General features: G+C 30.3%; 2 protein-coding genes across 2 annotated transcripts; one reads left to right on the top strand and one right to left on the bottom strand.

Annotated features, from left to right (window-relative positions):
- The first annotated feature begins 3,935 nt into the window (after nucleotides 1–3,935).
- On the top strand, nucleotides 3,936–7,192 carry LOC105109036 (transcription factor SPEECHLESS-like). Its single transcript, XM_011003617.1, has 3 exons — nucleotides 3,936–4,972; nucleotides 5,088–5,624; nucleotides 7,043–7,192. The coding sequence occupies exons 1-3, from the start codon at nucleotides 4,535–4,537 to the stop codon at nucleotides 7,106–7,108; spliced, it is 1,041 nt and encodes a 346-aa protein (XP_011001919.1). The 5' UTR covers nucleotides 3,936–4,534; the 3' UTR covers nucleotides 7,109–7,192.
- Nucleotides 7,193–13,507: 6,315 nt separating this feature from the next.
- LOC105109035 (probable WRKY transcription factor 30) lies at nucleotides 13,508–16,248 on the bottom strand. The gene is made up of 3 exons (XM_011003616.1): nucleotides 15,505–16,248; nucleotides 15,261–15,389; nucleotides 13,508–14,443 (listed from the first exon to the last, which is right to left on the bottom strand). Exons 1-3 carry the CDS (start codon nucleotides 15,837–15,839, stop codon nucleotides 13,789–13,791), a joined length of 1,119 nt encoding a protein of 372 aa, XP_011001918.1. The 5' UTR covers nucleotides 15,840–16,248; the 3' UTR covers nucleotides 13,508–13,788.
- Between the last annotated feature and the right edge of the window lie 2,244 nt (nucleotides 16,249–18,492).

The raw sequence follows: 18,492 nt of genomic DNA, 5'->3' as shown, positions 1-18,492 counted from the left end.
CTAATAAATTTTCTTCTCTTGAGTTCGTCCAAAATTTGAAGCCTTAGACGAAAACGAATAATGTACAAAAAAACCCACTTGCCAGTTCGGCAAGAACTTAATCTCAAGATACGTAGAGAAATCAGAAACGTTTATGAAAATATGTAGTATATTTTGGAATTTGATATTGATAAAGAAAATTAAATTACATCTTCACCGGAGACACGCAGAAGCCGTGTCTGCGCATTGAAAGCTAAGCTTCAATCTTTTTTATATATCAAATATTATTGTAGCAGACAACTTGCTGACTTTGCTCAGCACTCGTACGCCTTCATGACAAGCTTCCTCTCTCATTTATTTCTTCCTCCTATCTCTGTTTACAAATTCACAAGCTTATGCTTACTTTGTCGTGTTTAGAAAATGTTGCTGTAAGTAATGATACTGTAGCTGTCCATTCATGGTGTTTTTTTTTATTGCATGTTCAATGAAACATTCTTGAATTTTGTAATTGCTAGCTAGGGCCTCCACATCATGGCGGTAGTCAAGCAAGTGCATGCTCAATGAAACATTCGTGAAGTTTTATGGTGCATGCTCAATGAAACATTCGTGTTTTCTTTTCCCTTAACTTTGTAATTCGTGAACTTTACTAAAATATTTTTCCCCAATTTCTAAAAATCTCAGCTATTATTAAATTTGGGGGACCTTTCGATGAAATCCAAATTTTAAAGATTAGAAATTATTAAAATAATTAGTTTTGAGAATAATTCATTGATAAAGTCAGCACTATTGTTTTCTAAAACAATGAATCGTTTCGATTCATTATGGGGCTGGAATGTCTCATTTAAGAATTGTTTGTTTTTTTCTTCTAATTTATAAGTATTAATAAAAAGGAAAGATCCTGGGTCAATTAATAAATATGTTATTTCTTGAAATCTCTTTTCTATTCAAAATTATGTAGTAATTAAAGTGTATCTCTTGATTTTATTATCTTAATTAATTTAATTTAATAAAATTTACTTAAGCTTGAATTAGCTTTGAATTTCGCTTAGATATGCATTGATTCTACTTTTATTCTTTTTCTTTTTTAACTAATTCAATTTTAAAAGAAAAAAAGAAATAGCAGTTAGATATATTTAATTATATTTCTAATTGTCTTTCATAGTGGTGCTCATTGACGGCTCCATTCCTTCCTACCCCAAAAGGAGACCTTCTGCGTCTTTCACCTAGGATGCGCAAGATAGGCCCAAATCCAAATACCCAGAACAGTTTTGGAGGGAAAATTGGACGTGATGGAAAATTTTGACGAGTAAAGACGAGAGTTTTGGAGGGGAAAAAAACTACTAAATTCATCCATGAATTATTACATTATTTTGGATTAAAAAAATGACTAATTAGGCTATATTCAACTCATCCATAATTAAATGATGAACTATTTAATTTTGTTTTTGCAAAAAAAGAAAAGGAAATCCAGGAAAGAGCCATGCACGGTGTTTACTTGCTGCTGTAAAAAACTATGGACTTTGCATCTTCATAATACACAAGAAAGTACAGAAATATATTGCTTTCTGTGCTACAATGAATGAATGATTTTTATAGCCATTGAATTCTCTTTAATTGTTAATGGAAAAAAGAAAAGAACAGCCTTCATTAAGGCATTCTTTTCTGGGTGCTGGGATTTTTCGGTGAAACATTCTTCACATCCCTGGCTTTGCAGCACATATTTTGGCTTTAGTTTTCTATTAAAGCCATGGCGGCCTTCATGATTCCTTTACCTTTACCTTTTCCTCTTCCTTTCAAAAGAAGGGAGTCCCCTCTTTTAAAAGTGCTTTCACTGCCTTCTCCAGCCCTGCATTTATGGCTATTCGTCCTGATTTCTTGTCCTTTCAATGAAATGAAAGAAACGTGTAAGTGAATCACTGTATTTCATCTGGCATTCTCATTTATCCTTCCATGAAAGACGATAGATTGGAACCTCTCAGCCTGAGATACATCCATTGAAATCCATTTTCATGTGTCTCCATAAATGAATATACATTGGTTGCAATGCCCATTATAGCTTTTAACAAAAGTAGTTTTTTTTTTAATAAAAAAAAAAGTTATCCTACTAAGCTTGCAATTGATTTAAAATAAGAAAGGTGCCGTTGCAACTTTTAAAATTTTAAAGAACAGTGTAAAATAGTGAATAATAAACTTTATGTAATTATAACTTATCCAAAAAATTTTCTATATGGGTATACTACAATAATATTTTTCATAGAGAAAATTGATCCAAAATCTAAAATCTTTTTAGAATATACTCTGAAATCTTGAATCGACCTTCCATACTCCACTCACCTGTGAAAAATAATTATTTAGCCAAAGTTATTAAATCTAGTTTGACTTTTAAAAAGTATTGTTACATGTTCATATATTATTTTAATTTAAAAAATTAAAAAAATATTATTTAAAAAATTCAAATTCAAACTAAATCTTGGTCTACTAAATTGACTAGATAAATTTTAAATTAATTTATTTTTAAAATTCAGGGTTATTTAAAAAATACAGTTGAAACGATAATTTTTTAAAAATTAATTTTTTTAATTTTTTTGATATTTTAATAATATACTGATATTATAAATTATTTTAATATATTTTTAAATAATAAATATTTTAAAAACAATTATTACTGTACTTAAAAAATATTTATTTTGTTCCGATAGACCCGTTGAGCCGATGTACACAAGGTCACAGGAGAAGTATATTCACCTTAAATTTTACAACCAAGCCGTGTTGTTACAATAAATTCACGTCTTTTGCAGGTGGTGCTATTGATGTCATAATAAAATATTTGTTTTACTCCATGGCGGAGGCGGATCCCATAACCAGTAATGTACAGCTACAAGGGAGCCTCTGCCACCTGACATACAGCACATTTAATATGTTTGAAAATATAATGAAAATTATTTTTAAAAATATTATTTATTTAAAAATATATTAAAATAATATTTTTATTTTTAAAAAATTATTTTAAATATAATCAACACATGAAAATGATATAAAAACAGTACAAAATATTAATTTGAAATGAAATGAATTTAATTTAATTTAAAAAAACTTTTAAAATACAAAAATAAATTTACCTTTAAATCAGACAACGTCTGCAAAGAAGTACTAAAAGTCCATTCATGTTCGACTACGGAAAATGTTCTTTGCGCTCCACCATTTCTCCTTACGTGTGTGTATATATGCCAAACACTTTTCTTTTCTTCTTTATTGAGCAATTCATTGGAATATTTAATGCTGAATGTGTATTTAGTTAAATATTAATCTTTTAGTTTCATTCAATATCTAGCGAATAAGAAATCATCAAATATAAAAATATAAAGATTATTCCATGTATTATGTGAACTAAATAATCAAACATATCATTTAGATATAATTATATCAATAAGTTACAATAATTAACATAATTCATTATAGCAATCAAAGTTATTAAATTCGGTAAATTCTGTCCATGTTATGGGATTAGCAATTTTTTCCATATTAATTAAAATAATTTTATTGTTTAGAAAATAAATTAGATTTTGATCAATGAGATCGAATTATAGGTTTGAATAAGTCTTTTAAATTGGGAATTTAATTGAGTTAATTCTTACTTTGTTATTTTTTAGAATTTAACCTGAAACTTCAAAATAACCCAATAAACGGGTAAGAGTTTAATAGCACATGTGACAACAAATTAAACTACATATTTTAGCAAACATCCACTGAATTTACGAATTTCTTCGAATAGAATCACTATATCACAATAATGTCAAAAATATGTAGTGTTTAATGGAATTGATTAATAGTTTTTGTCTCCTACATTCGTTGCATTTATTTCAGTCTTATGTCATTCAATTTCATCTGTATATATATCAAAAACGATACGGTAAATTAACATCATGTTTTCCACACGCTTTTGATGAGAAGGAGAATATTTTTCAAATTCACAATAATATAATGAGCTTCATTAACAATCACCAAGCCTTGATTGTTCTTTGAACACAATCTCCATTCCTCTTCATTAACATCCTCATCTTATATATATATAACCCCCTCCCTCCCTCCCTCTCCGTCCCTCCCCTCATCTGCTAATTTTCTCTCTCTAACGGGCATTCCGTTGTTTGTGAGTTTTCACTGTCCCTTTGGCTTTGCATGTGTCATCTTGGGTGTCTGTGCTAAGCTTCTGCAGCTATAACTCCCTGAATCCCGTAAGATCGATCACCAGCAACAGAAGGCAAAGGTTAACCTGACTTTCACACAATGAGCTTAAAAGATACCCTTGATGACCCTTTCACATCACCACTTTAGTCTCTATGTTTACTCCTTCTGCGATCCTTTTCTCGATCTTGACAATCTCGAGAAATACTATTGTACTCGCAGTTTTCATGGATGCTATCGTCTGCCTCTTGCTGTACCACTTCACTCTCTCCGCCCTTGTTTAGCCCTTCATTTTTTTTGGCTCACTTTCCCAGAAAAGTACAAGAAAAGCGAGTCTTTTTTCTAGAAGGAAAAGGCCAAACGTTCATTCAAAATGACTGAGAGTTTGTCTGATTTTCTTGAAGAAATGCAGCCTGAATTTGGCGACACTGCCTTTGATGGAGATGATTTGTTTGCTATTTTTGAGAGTTTAGACAGTGTAACAGATTTCCCTCCGGTAACACCATTAGACGAGGCTGTTGTTAGCTCAAAAGAAAGCGAAGAAACAAGGCAGTTAGTGTCACAAAAGTCTTCATCATCTAATGCTTTGCATGATTCTGATGAGACCAATAATGAGCTTGAAACTTCTCCAAGAAGCAAGAGACAAAAGATTTCAGCGTCAGCAGCAGCTACAGCTTCTTCAGATCAGGAAGTAAATCCAGATGGGCAGCAACGTATGTCGCATATTACAGTGGAACGCAACCGGCGAAAGCAGATGAATGAGCACTTGTCTGTTTTGAGGTCCCTCATGCCTTGCTTCTATGTCAAAAGAGTAAGCTTTTTCACTAGTATTTTTTTCTTTTCTTTTCATTAGGTGTTCTCCTCCATCTGTCCTTAGTGTTTTTTTGCACTCTTTTATTTCTTATTGTTCTACTATATATGCGTAGGGAGACCAAGCATCAATAATAGGAGGAGTTGTTGATTACATCAATGAGTTGCAACAAGTTCTGCAATCACTTGAAGCCAAGAAGAAAAGAAAAGTTTATAGTGAAGTTCTTAGCCCTAGGATTGTTTCTAGTCCAAGACCTTCACCACTTAGCCCTAGAAAACCACCACTAAGTCCTAGACTTAATTTGCCCATTAGCCCAAGAACTCCACAACCATGTAGTCCTTACAAGCCAAGATTGCAACAAGGTTACCTTTCTCCTACCATGGCTAATTCACTTGAATCATCTCCATCTCCATCTTCTTCCTCCTCCATTAATGACAACATTAACGAACTCATCGCGAATTCTAAGTCAGCAATTGCTGATGTTGAGGTTAAGTTCTCAGGTCCAAATGTTCTATTGAAGACTGTATCTCCTCGGATTCCTGGTCAAGCTGTGAAAATAGTCTCTGCCCTTGAAGACCTTGCCCTCGAGATTCTAAATGTGAGCATTAGCACAGTAGATCATGAAACTATGCTCAATTCCTTCACAATCAAGGTAAAAGATGTCACTTCCCCTAGATTTAGTTTCTGGTACCAATTTAATTATCATTCGATTTAGAAGAGCAAAATAATAATTAATGGAGAAGAAAAGAAAAAAGGAATTTATGCACCAAGTAGGCCTCTTAAATTAATGGTAGGAAGACAGACATATCTACTCCTGATCTCGTCATGTAGTTTTGTTTTCCCTCTACCACTCTCTTGTTAGCGGAAGAAGAGGAAAAATGTGCGAGCCCAAACGGACGGACATGGAATGTCACCTCATGATTATTACATGTCCATGGATAGAATGCTATTTTTTTTTCTTTTTATTAATAGTTCAATTTTCTTGGCCAAAATAATTAAACAATATTACAAATAGTAAATATGGTTGTAGTTGTAATAGTAATTGCATGTGCATTCGTGGATAAGCACTTAATTGCACCACAACTTGTCCTGATTTTGAAGTTCATTCCATGTCTCTCGATATCCACAATATTAATTTTGCAGAAAATTAGGGAATTTTTTTAAATAAAAAAAAGACACTATATGGTAAAATTTTTGAGAGAATGATACATGTTAGAAAACTATTTGGGAAAAAAAAAACAACCATGTTTAAGAATATCACAATCACTATTTTTCAATAACGGTTATTTAGTCATATTTTAATATTTCATGAAAATTTAATAATCAAAAAATAAAAATAGAAAAATACAAGAGAAGGTGATGTAACAAGAAAAAAATAAAAAGTAGTCATTAAAAACATATCAGAAATCTCTTTTTAACACTTTAAGTATCATTAAAAAGATCTCAACGAAACGATTCTAATTAACTATACCTTAAAATACCACCAAATAAGATTGTAATTAACCTATAAATTAACCTGAATCAATTACAACCTTGTTTGATAGTTTTTTAATGTATGGTTAGAATTGTCTCGTTAAAATCTTTCTAATGATACTAATTATCTCGAAAATTGAGTATCAATGTATTTCTGGTAATTTATTTTTTCTTTTCTTTTTTTTTTCTCTCATTCTCTTTCATATCACACCAACTTCTCTCTGAAGCTATTAAATCTTAAATTTCATCTTTTGGTTATTGAATTGAATTTATAAAATTTTAGGTTAATTTTTATAGATGTTAATTCATTTGAAAGAGACATTAATTTTAAAATAGTAGTTATTTAATAACAGCTATGTTCAAACCATCCTATTTTTTTAATTTTTTCTAACATGTGTTATTTTTAAAAAAAAATATTAATGTGTGTTCAGATAAATAGAAGAACTGAAAAAAAGGGTATCTTTGCAGCCATTTGTCTTCACTGAGTTTGAATTCACTAAGGATTTGTTTTTGGCTCCTTGTGCTCATTTAAATATAGATTTACAGTAGCAGTAGTTTATTGAAGCTAATGATTGAAAGTTACTGCTTTCTTGACAGATTGGAATTGAATGCCAACTAAGCGCTGAGGAACTTGCTCAACAAATTCAGCTAACATTCTGCTAACCATCCCCGGCCAAGTCCCAACCTATCAACTCTCCTGCTTCTTTATGGAAGGCATTTACTAGCATTCCTACATAATTTAATTAATGTAGTTGTAGAGGAGTCATGTGTCTCGTTGTAGCTGGCTAGCTAGATAGCCAGGAAGGCCCTTGTATTCTTGAGCATTCTCTCAAGTTCTCAAGCTTAATTTATTTCATTGTATGGATTCAATTTCCATTTCATGATCAATCAAATTGCTTGTTTCTCGAGTGTCTATTCACTAAGGTGTCAATGCTTCTCTTGCCCATCATGCTTTTAACAATAAATGAAGAATTATAGTCAAATTAATTATCCGATTTTATTGAAATGGAAATCCAATGTTAGGTTGGTGATCACCGGTGATAGAACTCTTGAGCATGCTTTTTTTTTTCCTTTTTTGATAAATTACATGCATGAACAAGAGGATTTGAATTATTTTTAGAATCAACATATTCTACATAGGATCTCTTGCATACTCTAATGGAAATTTGAAGCTTGACATTAAAGTTGAGGGGACTTTGCCGTATAAAGATTTCAATTCCAAATCCCTATTTCATTCAATTTATTCAGATGTTAAAAGTGGTAGCATAAAGTGAAAGTGTGTGTGTAATCCTCTATTTTTTTATATAAAAAAAATAAGACTAAATTGGTGGCACATATTATACTACAGGTCGAATTAAATATATATTTTTTTATAAAAAAAATATTTAGGTGTTATCAGTGTATTTCTAAAAAGTTAAAAAAAAATCCTCAAATTCAAGTCATAGACCTAGTTAAATTCAATAAATATATTTTATTTTATTATATAATAAAAACAAAATAATCAATTAATAAATCAACTGAACTAAAAGAAAATTAATCATAATTACATGGAAAAAAAAAGGCATGCCCATAATTTGAAAAGATTTCTTGTCAATATTCTTAAAAAGTTCATATAAATATCTTACATGATAATAATGTAAAAGTTAAATAAAAGTTAATAAAATAATTTATAAAATACAATTTTAATTCATCTAAGAATAAGAAAAATATGTAAATAAACAAAATGTTAAAGGACAGAACTAAAAAAAATATTAAAATTAAAAAACCAACCAAAAAAAAATGACTGAATCAAGTCAGACTATCTTGTCAAACATGTGACCTAGGTCATTAGAACAAAATAACTCTATAAAAAGACAAATTAAAACATTTCTAAATCTTAATTCCTAGTTAATTCATTGTTGAAAAATGAAATTAAAAAAAAAATATTTTAAAAATCTTGATGAAAAAAATCAAGCTAACTCTTGTTAGCCAACCAAATGAGTGATCCAAGTTGTAAGATCAAAATAACCTCATAACAATATATTATAAAAATTACAAAACTCAATTTTTAACTAACTCAATATAAAATGATATGATAAGGAAAAAAATCAATTAACAAAAAGGATAAAAAAACAAAATAACCCTAGAAAACTTGAGCAAGCCCACCAAACCCTGCAATTCAAGTCATGAGAATAAAACAACCTAATAAAAAACAAAAAAATATTATGAAGTCATATTCTTAAACCAACACAATGTTAAAAAACATAATTGGAAAAAAAATTCAATTTTTAAAAAACAATTAAAGGAAGACTTGAGTTAATTCATCAAACGTGTAACTCGGATCATGAGATCGGAATAGCTTCACAACATAAAAATAAAAAAAATTATGAAATTCAATTTCCACTCAACCTAATATTTAATGATTAAATTGAAAAAATAAAATAAAATACAAAAAGACTGAAAATATAAGTCAATTTGGGTTAACGTTTCAAAGTCATGACTAAAGTGATAAGACTAGAATTATTTCATATAAGATAAATAAAAAAAATAAAAAAATCTAATTTCCAACCAATTTAATATTAAAAAATAAAATAAAAAATAAATCAATTAAAAAAATAAAAAACAAAACAAATAAAAATAAAAATGTCACTTTGCTGTTTTGGACACGTTAGATTCACGATATTCTCTCATGTAGACATCTAAAACAAATCATTCAGAATAATTCCAAATCAATACAAAGTTAAAATACAAAATATAAAAAAAAGTCAAGTGATCAAGGTAATTAAAAAAACAATAAAACAGAAAAGAAAAGAGAAATGATCACCATGTAACACGATTACTATCCACTAAGATTTCTCTATTGGGTTACCGTAAATTCACAAGCTTATTTAGTTTTAGTTTTAGTTTCAATTTAATGACCATCTTTTGTAAAGCATCTCAGTTAGGCCATAAAAAATGGGAAAAACTTATTGTTATCCTTTTTCTTAAGGACGTGTTTGTTTTCTATAAAAGAGAATTATAAGTGTGTGTGTGTGTATCCTTAAAAATCAAAAGGAGTGCAGGTACAATTTCTATGGAGTGGACCAAAGAGTTCAAGATTTTCCTAGCAAAAAGGTGAAAAAAGACTTGACTTTTAAAGTTAAGAAATGGAGTGGTAGTAGTGTGAGCACATGAATGGACCGCTAGCCGAAACGCCATTACCCTATCAATGTCATTGCATTTTTTTAATCAAGAAGAGTTATTACATGCATTCTAGGACTTGGTCTAATGGTAGAAGAGACTTATCTTCTTTCACTGCATTTCATTCAATTTATTCAGATGTTAAAAGGGGTAGCAAAAAGTGAAAGTGTGTGTTTAATCCTCTATTTTTATATATATAATAAATGAGACTAAATTGGTGGCACATTTTATACTACACGTCGAATTAAATATATATTTTTTTATAAAAAAAAATATTTAGATGTTGTTAGTGTGTTTCTAAAAAGTAAAAAAAAAATCCTCAAATTCAAGTTATAGACCTAGTTAGATTCAATAAATATACTTCATTTTATTATATGATAAAAACAAAATAATTAATCAATAAATCAACTGAACTAAAAGAAAATTAATCATAATTACATGAAAAAAAAAGGCATGCCCATAATTTGAAAAGATTTCTTGTCAATATTCTTAAAAAGTTCATATAAATATCTTACATGATCATGTGAAAATTAAATAAAATTTAATAAAATAATTTATGAAATACAATTTTAATTCATCTAAGAATAAGAAAAATATGTCAATAAACAAAATGTTAAAGGACATAACTAAAAAAAATATTAAAATTAAAAAACCAATATAAAAAAATGATTAAATCAAGTCAGGCTATCCTGTCAAACCTGTAACCTAGGTCATTAGAACAAAATAAATAGGTAAAAAGAAAATTTAAAACATTTGTAAATCTTAATTCCTAGTTAATTTATTATTGAAAGATGAAATTGAAAAAAAAATTATTTTAAAAAATTTGATGAAAAAAATCAAGCTAACTCTTGTTAGCCAACCAAACGAATGATCTAAATTGTGAGATCAAAATAATCTCATAAAATATATATTAAAAAAATTACAAAACTCAATTCTTAACTAACTCAATATAAAATGATATGATAGGAAAAAAATCAATTACCAAAAAGGACAAAATAACCCTAGAAAACTTGGGCAAGCCCTCCAATTCAAGTCATGAGAATAAGATAACCTAATAGAAAACTAAAAAATATTATGAAGTCATATTCTCAAACCAACACAATGTTAAAAAACATAACTGGAAAAAAATATAATCTAAAAAAAAACTAAAGAAAGACTTGAGTTAATTCGTCAAATATGTAACTCGAATCATGAGATCAGGATAGCTTCACAATATAAAAATTAAAAAAAATTGTGAAACTCAATTCCCATTCAACCTAATATTTAATGATTAAATTGAAAAAATAAAATGAAATACCAAAAAGATTGAAAAAATAAGTCAATTTGGGTTGATCTTTCAAAGTCATGACTAAAATCATAAGACTAAAATTATCTCATAAAAGACAAATAAAAAAAATCAAGAATTCTAATTCTCAACAAATTTAATATTAAAAAAATAAAATTAAAAATAAATTAGTTAAAAAATCAAAAACGAAACAAATAAAAATAAAAATAAAATAACAGGTCACTTTACTGTTTTGGACATGTCAGATTCATGATATTCTCTTACATAAATATCTAAAACAAATCATTCAAAATAATTTCAAATCAATACAAAGTTAAAGTACAAAATATAAAAAAAGTGTGATGAAGGTAATTAAAAAAACAATAAAAAAAAAAAGAGAAATGATCACCATGTAAGACGATTACAATCCACAAAGATTTCTTTATTGGGTTACCGTAAATTCACAAGCTTATTTAGTTTTAGTTTTAGTTTCAATTTAATGACCATCTTTTGTAAAGCATCTCAGTTAGGCCATCAAAAACAGGAAAAAACTTAATGTTATCCTTTTTCTTAAGGACGTGTTTGTTTTCTATAAAAGAGAATTATAAGTGTGTGTGTGTGTGTATCCTTAAAAATCAAAAGTAGTGCAGGTACAATTTCTATGGAGTGGACCAAATAGTTCAAGATTTTCCTAGCAAAAAGGTGAAAAAAGACTTGACTTTTAAAGTTAAGAAATGGAGTGGTAGTAGTGTGAGCACATGAATGGACCGCTAGCCGAAACGCCATTACCCTATCAATGTCATTGCATTTTTTTAATCAAGAAGAGTTATTACATTTTTGACAAAAATTAATCAATTTGAATATAAGTTTTTCAAATTGATAAAATAATAATATTGAAAAAATATTTAAATAATTAACAAGCAGTAAATGTTATCCATGACTCATTTCAAATTAAAAACTATATGTTTCTTTCGCTCCCTCCCTCCCTCCCCACCATGAAAAACACTCATTAACAACTCTAAAACACTTAAAAAAAAAAAAACACTTTGATCTCTCTAAAACACTCATCTCTCCTTTTCTCTTTAGCAAAAGTCACGATAGCCAGGTTTTCTCTCTTTACCAATGGTGGTTATTAGATTTTCCATCCATTATTAGTCACTTTTACCACCTCCTAGAGGTATATTAAACACTTCTCCTTAATTAATTTGATGTAGTTTATTTTTATTTAGTGTTGATTTAATTTTATTCAATTTTTTCATTGTGTTAAACTCACCAAAACACTCATTTGAATAGTATCGTGCATGTAGGGAGCAGGCCCCGGTCCTGGTCCCCTATAATCTTAGATGGAGATTGAAGGGAAGCTGGCAGGAAATTGCATGAATGCCTTAATGGAGGCATGGACCACAGGGAACGTCTTGCTTTCTTTTGAAATTGCAATTTGAAGCAGACAATTTATTGTTCTGTTCATATTTGTTTTGTTTGAAAGAAACCAGACGCAGATGTGTTGTCATCGGAGTGTAATGAGGTTGGTGGGTGTAGTCATCGTTGAGGCTTCCCGACCTCTAAGCTTCGAGCCTGGGCCTTGTCCAAATGCTCTTCCTGGCTACAAGATCTTTTCATAGTATAAAACATCTTAGTCAATAATGGACCCAAATTCTGTAAAAATTGGTAGGTTCTAATTGGACCCAAATTCGTTTTGTCATGTAAGTTGGAGGTTCAACTCCCATGAAAAGAGAATATCTAAAATTAGAGTTAAAATATGTTTTAAAAATATTTATTTATGATTTAAATATACTGCTATAAAAAATTTAAAAAATATTATTTTAATATATTTTTAAATAAAAAGTACTTTATATCACAATATTATACATGTATTGTTCTTATAATCTATCTAAACTTATTAATTAATCCTTGTAGTATTAAAAACAATAGGTTTAATTCCTATTTCTTCATATTTTAATATTTTACTCCCTCCATCAATCCAATTACTTTTTCAAATTATTATTTTTTTATTTGAAAATTATAATAAAGAAAAGAGAAGTAAAGATATGGGGAGTATGATTAGAAAACAAGGGATTTTGAAGAAAAAAGGGATTAGATCAGGATGATTTAAATTACATGGGCTAATTTATGAGTGTAAACTATAGCGATTAAATTATAAGTAACTCTAAATCTAAATTGTAACTAAATCTAAATTGCAAAATATTATATGGGCTTGGTATAAAATAGATTGATTTATTTACTTATTGTAGATTTTTATAATTAAAAAATAAAGAAAAAATATCAAATCATTTACACTGCATAGAATTAAAATTTGAAATAACTCAAATTATGGAAAATATACTGAATGAAGTCAACAAACAATTCTATATTTAGTGTGTATATAGTATTGTGGTGTACGGTGTTTTTTAAAAATATTTTTTATTTAAAAATATATTAAAATAATTTTTTTATTTTTAACATTAACATACAAAAAATATTAAAAAAATATTAAAAAAATTATTAGTTTAATATTTTTTCAAACAAAATACATTTTTAAAACTCATCTAAATACAGCTTCACACACAAAATCAAATGTAGCTTTAACTAAATGATGCAACTGCAGAACTTGATAAAGGGTGACAAAAGCCCAAAACAAATATCCAATAAAACTATTTCTATCCATGTTGGCTCGATCAAAACAATACAATTATTAGTATTCCAAGGAAATTAATACAACTAACTTGTGAAGATTACAAAAAATGTTACTAACAATTTTCCTGAACACCTAGCTCTAGCAAACTATTTAATCACATAAAGATTCTCTTTCACTCTCTTGTATTAATTAGTACAAACTGTGACCACTCACCAGGTGCAAGTGGCCTAAGTAATGAAGATTCTTATGCTATCTTCACTTTATTTAATTCCTACATTAATGGACCTAAGAGAGGAATCCTGAATTATCAAATGTAAAGTTGGGATCAAAGTTAACATTCCCAAATGGGAAATCCATTCCAACAGTAGGAGAGGAAGTAGTTGAGACAGCAGCAGAGATGATATCAGTAAGCTCAGACTCAGAACTTTGAAAATTCTTGTTCCCTCCAAAGCTATGTTGCATCTCATTCGGAGACACAGAATAATAGTTTGTGACAGAATCTGAAGGAGATATAAATGGTGGTGAGAAATTTCCCATGAAACTGTTTTCTACCATAGCAGGAGGAAACAAGGGATTATTTTCAGGTTTGACAGTGGATGTTGAAGGGAATTGGAATGTATTAGTTGGAAAAGATTGCTGATCATGAGAGTCTAAGTCTTCCGTCATGACTTTAAGTCCTCTGCGAAAGTTCAAGAGTAGTTCTTGTGTATGTGGATTGTTTTCTTGGTGGAGTTGGTTTTGTTGAGGCTCTATGGTGATATTAGTGCTTGGCCCTTGATTCTCTCGGAGTTGTGAAAGAGGAAGCAAATTAGAGGCTTGAGTGCAAGTATGCCTTCCACGGTAGGTAATTTCAAAAATGGTTGGATCTTCATCGGACCTTTGCACTTGCTTTGTGGCTAAACAACCCTGGACATTGCGATGAGTGCATCTATAATAGCCTCTGCAAGCACAAAGAATCATTTTGTTATGATAAAGTGCGGAAAAGATCATGAGAGCATATGATGTAATTATTAAAGATTAATTCATAATCATACGATGCAATTTCTTGATGGAAGAAAAAGGTACTCTAGTATGAAACTCTTGATGGAAGAAAAAGGTACTCTAGTATAATCATATGGTACAATTCTAGCTCGGTAGTGTGAAACCATGGACTCATTGATGTAAGCAAGTGCTGAAGTGTAGCTACTTGGAAAGTAACGAAACAAGCCTATGGGCCTCAAGTTCGAGGAAAGAAAAAAAGCGAAAGAAAGCTACTTTGAGCTATACTATTAGGAGGGGATTGGCCATAGAAAGCACTCTCCGGTGATGTATGACCTGAAGAGGAAAAGGAGAACGATTTTATGCTCCATAACTATGGAGATTGGAGAGTCAACTGGCCGGTTATTCTATTCCATCCTTTTCAAAAGAAAAGAACTCCAATACATTACATTCACACAAAATTTTACCCAGAGAACACACAATAAATCCAATACATGAAAGAAATATTGGATCTATCGGCAGCATTGTAATGTCAAAGGAATCATTACTGCAGGGCATAGAAAGGGATAGACGTCTATTCGTAAAATTGATTCATGACTTGAGGCGAAAGATGCATATATGCTCCCTTACCAAGGAGAGTCACAAACTTGTACGAGAAAGGGACTTGCTGTGATTTGCATGTGAATCTAAAAGAAAGTCATTTAGCACTCTTTCTATGTGCATAAAGAAACCCATTTTAGAATTCAAAATTCTAAGAAGGATAAATTAAGGATACCCACCTTGGATACTTGGCTCCAAGAATGGCTTTCTGCCCATACTTTCTCCAGCTAAATCCATCATCGAGAGGCCCTTCCAGTCCCATTCCTGGGTTAACTCTCACTTGCTTTGTCCATCTCGGCATGCTCTTTCTGCAATCAATTAACATTCCAAAAATCACAATCTTGCAATGCAAAAAAAAAATCACTTGATGGACAAAACATTAAATAGGCTAGCTCATATATATGACACAAAATATCTATCTACCTTGAGCTAGAGCCATAATCTATTTGCCTCTGGTCCCTCGTATCACGGTCAGAGTCTTCACTCCGAGGACTCCCAGTACTGTGCGAAGGAGGCGATTCAGAATTTCTTATCGTAATCCCTCCAACTGGATGCAGCTCTCCCACTAGGCTAGTACCAAAATTTAGCATCGAAAGCGCCTTTTCATAGGAAGTTAAGATCTTCTGGACCAACACTTCACGGGCTTCTCTTGAAGAGGATGGCACGTTGAGATGAATTTGAAGTTGCTTTGCAAGCTCCATCCCTAGCGTTAGCTCCTCTACAAGATTCTTTTGCTCCCAGTCTCCCATGTTAGCCATTTATAGTGGCAGCAAAATGTTAAACAAAGATGACTTGCCGAGGTAGATTAGCTAGTTATTTATCTAGCTTGTACGGTAGCTAAAATATTCAAGTTAAAGGGGAAAAAAAAAACTCTTGTTCATATTCTAGGAAATAAAATAGCAGGTAAGGATATATGAAGCTGATAGAATGAACAACAAGAAGCCAATAAGAAACATGGGTGCAAAAAACAAAAAACAAAAAGAAAGAAAGAGAGAAAGAGCCGAGTTTGGCAATATTTGACACAAAATCTGAAGCCAATGATGCGATGAAAAGGCTAAATCTTGAACTCTGGCTAAAACTGATATAAGATAAAGAACTCAGGAAAGTTGTTAATATGATATAGTTTTAATGTTGCTTGTTGATCTTGAAAGGGCTAAATCTGATGAAGATGAAAAAAAAAAAGCTGAGGTGGGAAGGGAAGAGGTGGGCTAGAGATTTAAGGGAAGGGTAAGGGAGAAGTTTGACTGAGGAAATTGGAAAGCAACTTTCTTCGTTAAGACTGGTCGTTGGTCATAAGAAATCTGATTCAAAGAATAAGGAAAGTCCAACTGCTGACCATTTCATCACACAATTTATTACTTCTAGTAGTCTACTTCCTTTTTTTATCCCTCTGGGCTAGCTTCAAGATCTTTATACGACAATCTGTTTCATGCAGTAATTTGTAAACGTGCCAGCCGATACACTATCAGAAAAACTTGTTTGATGAATTAAAATCGGATTCCCATAAAACCAAGTTAAACGTGTAGACCAAAGTATAAACACATCATAAGTGTCTGCTGTGTATATGCATGCCTTACATGCATGATCTTATAACACGAATCACACAGTCATAAAACGTTGGTTCAATGGGAAGGGATGCTCGTATTCACTCCCCACATGATAGTAATTTGAGTCTACTTTATAACAAAAGAAATTAGCAAGGGAGGTTGGGTCTAGCAGTTGGGGCTGGTCCTCCCAAGATGGCGAACACGGCTCGAGCCTCTCGCATGGTAGTGGTGCCTGCAATACATCGCGCCCTCGAGCCCTGCTAAGGATTGGTCTCCTGATCCAAAAGGGGTCGAAGGAAATCTTGTACATAAAAAAAAAGAGGCAACAAACATGATCGAAAATTAACGAGTTAGGACCTGGTTATTTCTGCATTTTAAAAATATCTTAAATAAATTTAATTTTTTTTATTTTTTATTTATTTTAAATTAATATATTTTAAATTATTTTAATTTGCTAATATTAAAAATAATTTTTTAAAAAATAAAAATATTATTAATATATATTTTAACATGAAAAATTATTTAAAAAATAATAATTCAAATAAACCCTAAGCGTAACATGTAGCATAGAAATGAATATAGTATGATAATAAAATAAAAAAATGTAATTGATTAAGTAATGATATCTAATTAATATTAGATTAAGGACGAAGGACGAAGGACACTGAAAGTCAAAGAGGAACATGGAGAGCAGGGGACCGGGAATCTTCCAACATGCTTCCGTGTGTAGAAGAAGTTGATGGCGTGAACGTGACGTTTAGGTTCCATCTTTAGCTTACGTTCTCTTGACACCGCGGCGTTGCGTTGTCTTTTACCGTATTCAATTTAGCAAGGGCACAGGGTGTCATCAAGACATGACAACTGATAATTAAATTAAAACTAAATTAAAAAAAAAATCATCTTGCAATTACTGTAATCACTGCGGATTACCATATTCATTTGTTTTTTTTTTAATCTTTTGTTATTTTACGTTTTGGGCCTTTAATTCTTTTCCAATTCGGTCATTTAATGTTGCAATTGTATGGGTTTACATGTGGTAGGTTATTTTGTTTACTTATTATTAATGGGGATCTCAAGATATGGATGAAATATTTTGTTAACAAGCTTTGACAAACATTAGGCCCCTTTAATTTTCTTCCATTAGGGACTCGGTCACACGGCAACGGGCAGGGGAAATTTTAAGTTTTTTTTTCCTTTGCTCTTTTTTTTTTAATTTGATCCTTCTAGATTTGGTTTTTATGAAAATTAACTTAATAATTTATTTTGATTTTATGAATATAAAAACCTTGTAATATTGACAGAAATATTTAGTGATTGATTAATGCTAAATTTGTCAAACAAAACTAATTTTTTGTTGATTTACAATAATTAGAGTATGAAGGATCAAATTTTATACTAAAACAAATATATGGGACTAAAGTTAACAAGCAAGTGAAGATTAACAAATGAATATAATACACATGCTAACAAGTGAAAGAAGCCACATCACTTTAGTGATGTAAGTGATTTTCTCTAGTAATAAAAACCTACCTTTCATAATTATTTTGGTAATATCGAGCTCTACTTTTTTGTCTATTTTTTTGTCTAGAGTGATATGTGTTACTTAAAACTCGATGGTATATTTTTTGTCTAGAGTGATATGTGTTACTTAAAGCTCGATGGTATATCATTAGCAATATATTTTTTTTATAACAACTTTAATTTATATATACACCATTTAAACATAATTTTTTTATGATTAATCGTTTTTTAGGTGAATTACAAATACATATAAACGCCTTTACAACTATAAATAAAAAGTATTGAAATTTTCACATGTTATCTCATGTATTAGAAGACCCCAAGTTAGGGACTAGAGGCTGTT

Source organism: Populus euphratica, unplaced genomic scaffold, assembly GCF_000495115.2.
Source record: "Populus euphratica unplaced genomic scaffold, PopEup_1.0 scaffold439.1, whole genome shotgun sequence".
NCBI classification, from domain to species: domain Eukaryota; kingdom Viridiplantae; phylum Streptophyta; class Magnoliopsida; order Malpighiales; family Salicaceae; genus Populus; species Populus euphratica.
The sequence above is the reverse complement of the archived record's forward strand: the minus strand, read 5'-3'. Positions and strand labels throughout refer to the sequence as shown.